The sequence below is a fragment of the Rhinopithecus roxellana genome, chromosome 20 (genome assembly GCF_007565055.1).
Source record: "Rhinopithecus roxellana isolate Shanxi Qingling chromosome 20, ASM756505v1, whole genome shotgun sequence".
Taxonomy (NCBI): domain Eukaryota; kingdom Metazoa; phylum Chordata; class Mammalia; order Primates; family Cercopithecidae; genus Rhinopithecus; species Rhinopithecus roxellana.
The window spans coordinates 16,976,767-16,982,793 of NC_044568.1; the positions used below are offsets into that span (position 1 = coordinate 16,976,767).

At 50.7% G+C, this 6,027-nt stretch overlaps 1 protein-coding gene across 1 annotated transcript; it reads left to right on the plus strand.

Annotated features, from left to right (window-relative positions):
• Positions 1 to 385: 385 nt before the first annotated feature.
• On the plus strand, positions 386 to 5,508 carry MT4 (metallothionein 4). Its single transcript, XM_030925422.1, has 3 exons — positions 386 to 496; positions 4,194 to 4,259; positions 5,256 to 5,508. Exons 1-3 carry the CDS (start codon positions 466 to 468, stop codon positions 5,345 to 5,347), a joined length of 189 nt encoding a protein of 62 aa, XP_030781282.1. The 5' UTR covers positions 386 to 465; the 3' UTR covers positions 5,348 to 5,508.
• Positions 5,509 to 6,027: the final 519 nt, after the last annotated feature.

Genomic DNA, 6,027 nt, shown 5'->3' on the forward strand with positions numbered 1-6,027 from the left:
AACCAGGGGAGATAGGATGAGGCCCCAAGCCAAGGCAGGAGGAGCCCCTATGAAGGAGGGAACAGAAATGGCAGATAACAGAATGCATAGGACTTATAGGACTTGGAGACAGGGTGGACGTAGCTGCTGATCTGAGCTGCATGTGCACATCTAAGCCTGAGCCTGGTTCCCTGAAACCTTGCCAGGTGGGTGGGTGAGGTGGGTGCAGCCACCTGCATCCCTGGTGAAAAGCCACCCAGATGACTGTACTGCTCGGTCTCTCCTCTGCCCTCCTCCGCCTACTCTTCCCAACTCCCAGCCCAAGGTGCCTTACTGGGCCGTGTGCAGGGCGTCTGGCCCCAGGGAAAGGTGGGGTGAGCTGCAAACTACACCCACATGGCTATAAATGGGGAGCCTCTGGCTGCTGATCACGCAGCCTCCCTTCCCCAGCGGTGACAGCACTGGAACCTTTCGGACACCTGGACCATGGACCCCAGGAAATGTGTCTGCATGTCTGGTGAGTAAGGAAGCCCTCCCTGGAGCCTGGGAACCTTGGACCAGCTTCCTACAGGGAGTCTGCAGGTCCCTGATGAAAACTTCTCTGAAAACTTCTCTTCCCTCCAATTAGGAGCCACCAATGGAGTTCATCCTGGGAGCTGACAGGTGGACTGGCCACCTGTGAGGCAGCTCCCACTCTCTGTTGGCTCCCAGCCTGATTTTCTAGAATTGATATCCTGGTTCAGGGAATGGCTGACAGGGGACCTGCAAACTTTGGTCCTTCTAGCACTGGCCCCTAAGGGCACCCACCAGAGTGAGGAGAACTCTGGTCCAGAACCTGGCAACCTGGTTTGAGTCCATCACTGCCATCCCCTCCCTGGCACTTATTCTTTCTGGTCCTCACTTTCCTCATCTGTAGACTTAGGTTCCTTATTCCCAGCCAACCACATCCCAGAGCTGCTATGAAAGTGCTAAAACCATTAAGCACCTGCAGATGTCAGGGGAGTTGTGGACTCCCCTAACTTATGTGGACTCTTGAGTCACTGAAGCTGCTTAATTCCACAGGAGCATGTTGGTCAGAAGGAGAGAAATCAGGGTTCAAAGCCATTCTGGGCTTTTACAGTCATGGAAATAGTATAAAGAAGTCTCACAAGTCTGGGTGCTGTGGGTCACGACTGTAGTCCCAGCAATTTGAGGCTGAGGCAGGAGAATCACTTGAGACCAGGAGTTCAATATCAGCCTGGGCAACATAGTGAGACTCTATGTCTACAAATTCTTTTTTTAACTTACCTGGGTGTAGTAGTGTGCACCTCAGTCCCAGCTACTCAGGAGGTGCAGATGGAAGTATCGCTTGAGCTCAAGAGTTCGAGGCTGCAGGGAACTAGGATTGCACCACTGCTCTCCAGCCTGGGTAATAGAGCAAGACCAAAGGAAGGAAGGAAAGAAGGAAGGAGGGAAGCAAGGGAGGAAGGGAGGGAGGGAGGGAGGGAAGGAAGTAAGGAAGGAAGGAAGGAGAGAGAGAGAAAGAAAAAGAAAGAAAGAAAGAAAGAAAGAAAGAAAGAAAGAAAGAAAGAAAGAAAGAAAGAAAGAGAGAAAGAAAAGAAAGAAAGAAAGAAAAGAAGAAGAAGGAAAGAATGAAAGGAGGAAGAGATAGATAAAGAACTGAATTAAGAAGTTAAGGAAGTTCAAGGCCGGAAGGCAGGACTTTAGGAAGGAAGGGAGGGCTGGAGGTAGGGAGGGAGGGGGCCGGGTGCGGTAGCTCAAGCCTGTAATCCCAGCACTTTGGGAGGCCGAGACGGGCGGATCACGAGGTCAGGAGATCGAGACCATCCTGGCTAACATGGTGTAACCCCGTCTCTACTAAAAATTACAAAAAACTAGCCGGGCGAGGTGGCAGGTGCCTGTAGTCCCAGCTACTCGGGAGGCTGAGGCAGGAGAATGGTGTGAACCCGGGAGGCGGAGCTTGCAGTGAGCTGAGATCCGGCCACTGCACTCCAGCCTGAGTGACAGAGCGAGACTCCGTCTCAAAAAACAAAAAAAAAAAGAAAGAAAGAAAGAAAGAAAATGAAGTCTTACAAGACTCCCTTGTCTTTTAACTAGACATCTCTGTACCAAAAACTTGCAAAAGAGGCAGAAGCTTCCAGCATTTTGAAACTCAAAATGAAAGATGGGATAATTTTTTTTAAGTGTAGATGGTCATTATGGTATAAAACCAAGGTGGTGGCTCACATCTGTAATCCTGGCACTTCGGGAGGCCAAGGCAGGATGATCGCTTATGCCCAAGGAATTTGAGACCAGCCTGGGCAATATACTAAGGCCCTGTTTCTACAAAAATTTAAAAAATTAGCCAGGTGTGGTGATGTGTGCCTGTGGTCCCAGCTACTCAGGAAGCTGAGGCAGGGAGATCACTCGAGCCCAGGAGCTTGAGGCTGCAGTGAACTGTGTTCCCACCATGGCACTCCAGCCTAGGTGACAGAGCAAGACCCTGTCAAAAGAAAGGAAGAAAGAAAGAAGGAAAAAGGAAAGAAAGAAGGAAAGAGAGAAAGAAAGGGGGAGAGAGAGAGCGCGAGAGAAAGAGAGAAAGAAAGAAAAAAGAAAGGGAGGGAGGAAGAAAGAGAGGAAGGAAAGAGGGAGGGAGGAAGGAAGGAAGGAACGATGAAAAGAAAGAAAAAGAAAGGGAAGAGGAGGCGAGGAGAGGGGAGGGAAAGGGAAAGGAAAGGAAAAAACGGCCGGGCGCGGTGGCTCAAGCCTGTAATCCCAGCACTTTGGGAGGCCGAGACGGGCGGATCACGAGGTCAGGAGATCAAGACCATCCTGGCTAACACTGTGAAACCCCGTCTCTACTAAAAAATACAAAAAAAAAAACTAGCCGGGCGAGGTGGCGGCGCCTGTAGTCCCAGCTACTCGGGAGGCTGAGGCAGGAGAATGGCGTAAACCCTGGAGGCGGAGCTTGCAGTGAGCTGAGATCCGGCCACTGCACTCCAGCCCGGGCGACAGAGCGAGACTCCGTCTCAAAAAAAAAAAAAAAAAAAAAAAAAAGGAAAGGAAAAAACCAAACAAGGTGTGGCTCTTGTTTTGAGTTCACTGACGTTCCTTGACCTTCCTTAAACCATTCATGGTTTTCATCTTGACTTGTGAAGGTGACGAGGGTGTAAAAGGTCTTTTTGTTTGTTTGTTTGTTTTAAGACAGAGTCTCACTCCATCACCCAGGCTGGAGTGCAGTGGCACGATCTCGGCTCACTGCAACCTCCATCTCCCAAGTTCAAGAGATTCTCATGTCTCAGCCTCCCTAGTAGCTGAGATTACAGGTGTGTGCCACCACACCTGGCTAATTTTTTTTTTTCTTTTAGAGATGGGGTTTCTCCATGTTGGCCAAGCTGGTCTCAAACTCCTGGCCTCATGTGATTCACCTCCCTTGGCCTCCCAAAGTGCTGAGATTGCAGACGTGAGCCAGTATGCCTAGCCAAGAGGGTGTGAAAGGATAGTTTCAGAGGATAGTTCTCAGAGGAACCTTGGGCTTGGAAACATTGGCCTCGTCTGTTGGTTCTCATTGTACTTAAGAATTATTTGAGTTTCAAGGCTGGGCGCGGTGGCTCAAGCCTGTAATCCCAGCACTTTGGGAGGCCGAGGCGGGTGGATCACGAGGTCAGGAGATCGAGACCCTCCTGGCTAATACGGTGAAACCCCATCTCTACTAAAAATACAAAAAACTAGCCGGGCGAGGTGGCGGGTGCCTGTAGTCCCAGCTACTCGGAGGCTGAGGCGGGAGAATGGCGGGAACCCGGGAGGCGGAGCTTGCAGTGAGCCGAGGTCACGCCACTGCACTCCAGCCTGGGCAACACAGCGAGACTCCGTCTCAAAAAAAAAAAAAAAAAAAAAAAGAATTATTTGAGTTGCTTTTCAAAAATATGGACTCCATTTCCCCACCAAGACTTATGAATCAGAACATCTCAAGGGTTGGTCCCAGGAATCTGCATTTTTACAATTATCCCAGGCACGATTGATGCAGCCATGCTAGCTCCCATCCATGGCCTGTGACTGTGGACTATTGCACGGTTCTTGACACTGGGGTGATGCTCAGCAGCCTTGTCACCCTCTCGTCCAGCCAGTCCCCAAGGACAGCCCAGAAGCCTTGCCACTGTGACAATCGACATCAAGCCTTATGTTCCCCACTCCATCTCCATCCTCATGTTCGTGGTGGCTGTCCTCTCTTCCAGGAGGAAACTGCATGTGTGGAGACAACTGCAAATGCACAACCTGCAACTGTAAAACGTGTCGGAAGAGTGAGTATGGTGACTGGGGGCACCATGGGCTGGGAGTTAGAAAAGTCCCATCCAGGCCAGGTGCAGTGGCTCATGTCCGTAATCCCAGCACTTTGGGAGGCAGAGGTGGGTGCATCATCTGAAGTCAGGAGTTCGAGACCAGCCTGACCAACATGGTGAAACCCCATCTCTACTAAAAATACAGTTATTAGCTGGGCATGGTGGTGGGTGTCTGTAATTCCAGCTACTCGGGTGGCTGAGGCAGGAGAATTTCTTGAACCCAGGAGGCAGAGACTGTAGTGAGTGGAGATCATGCCATTGCACTCCAGCCTTGGTGACAAGAGTGAAAATCAGTCAAAAAAGAAAGGAAGGGAGGGAGGGAGGGAGGGAGGGAGGGAGGAAGGAAGGAAGGAAGGAAGGAAGGAAGGAAGGAAGGAAGGAAGGAAGGAAGGAAGGAAGGAAGGAAGGAAAGAAAGAAAGAAAGAAAAGAAAAGAAAGAAAGGTCCAATCCCCATCCTCAACCCTCCAGCCATGATGGACTGGGGCTTGGGGGGAGGGAGTCTAGATGCCTTTTACCCATTTGGGAGATATCTGAAATGAGAACCGTGTAGAGACCTATGGCAGAGCTCTCCATGGCTGCAGCCTACCCAGGGATGAGGGCATCCATAGTGTTTGGAGCAGGAAAAAGACTGAGGGGAGGTTCTGTTCTGCCGAGTGGTAACAGGGATAGAGCACTGGCCTGGAGTCATGAGCCCTAGATTCTAGTCTTGCCTTTGCCACTGTCTCATGACCTTGGCAAACCTCCCTTCTGTGGGCTTCTGATGGACTCTAGATGGCCCCTGGAATCCCTTCCAGTTCTAATATCCCTCAACTTTCTGTCCCAGGATTTTTGCTAATGTGGATTGAAACCTCATGCACACACCCCTCTTTTCCTACTTCCTCTAAGTGGTGGGAGGGGCAGTGGTGAGATGGGAGTGTTGACCCATAGCAGATCTGCGCATCTCCTGACTCTTTCAGGCTGCTGTCCGTGCTGCCCGCCAGGCTGTGCCAAGTGTGCCAGGGGCTGCATCTGCAAAGGAGGCTCAGACAAGTGCAGCTGCTGCCCATGAAACCCATCCATCGTGCCCACCTCTTCCTAGGAGAGAAACCTGGGAAGTGTCTGTACAGTGCATGAATCGAGAAGGTGGAATAATTGTACAATAGGTTGTGCTTTTTATATATTTGCCCAAATGTGGTGTTGGTCACATTCATGTAAAGTACTTGGGGCAATAAAGTTTTCACTCTCTTGGTTGTCTGGTGGCTCAGAGCATTGTTTTACCCTCACCCAGCAGGACCGAAAGGGCTGCTTCTGTTGCAGATCCTGTAACCGCCACCCACCTGTACCTGTGACAGATGGCTGCCTACTGCAAGCTCCTGCGACTCTGCCTGGGGGCTTTCTCCTCCTGCACAAGCTTGCTTGACCCATGCACAGGGCAGGCCAGGAGCACTGAGGAGCTAAAGTCCCTGGGAACAGCCCTTCACCAATGACAAGTGTAGGTTGGTGGGTAAATATCCCAGCATCTTTACCCCTCAAAAGGAACAACTCTGAGACTCATTCTATGCTGTCTCCCAGAAGTCTTTAGAAGCACTGAGCTTCAAAAACTCACAGAAGTAACCTGCTCATTAATATAACCTACAGTGGCCTCCTTCCTTGCCTCACCTCCCCAATTCCCCACCATTGCTTTCTGGGATCTCCATCCAAAGAAACTACTTGACAGGGTCCGCTTTGTGGGTAACCTAATCTTGGCCA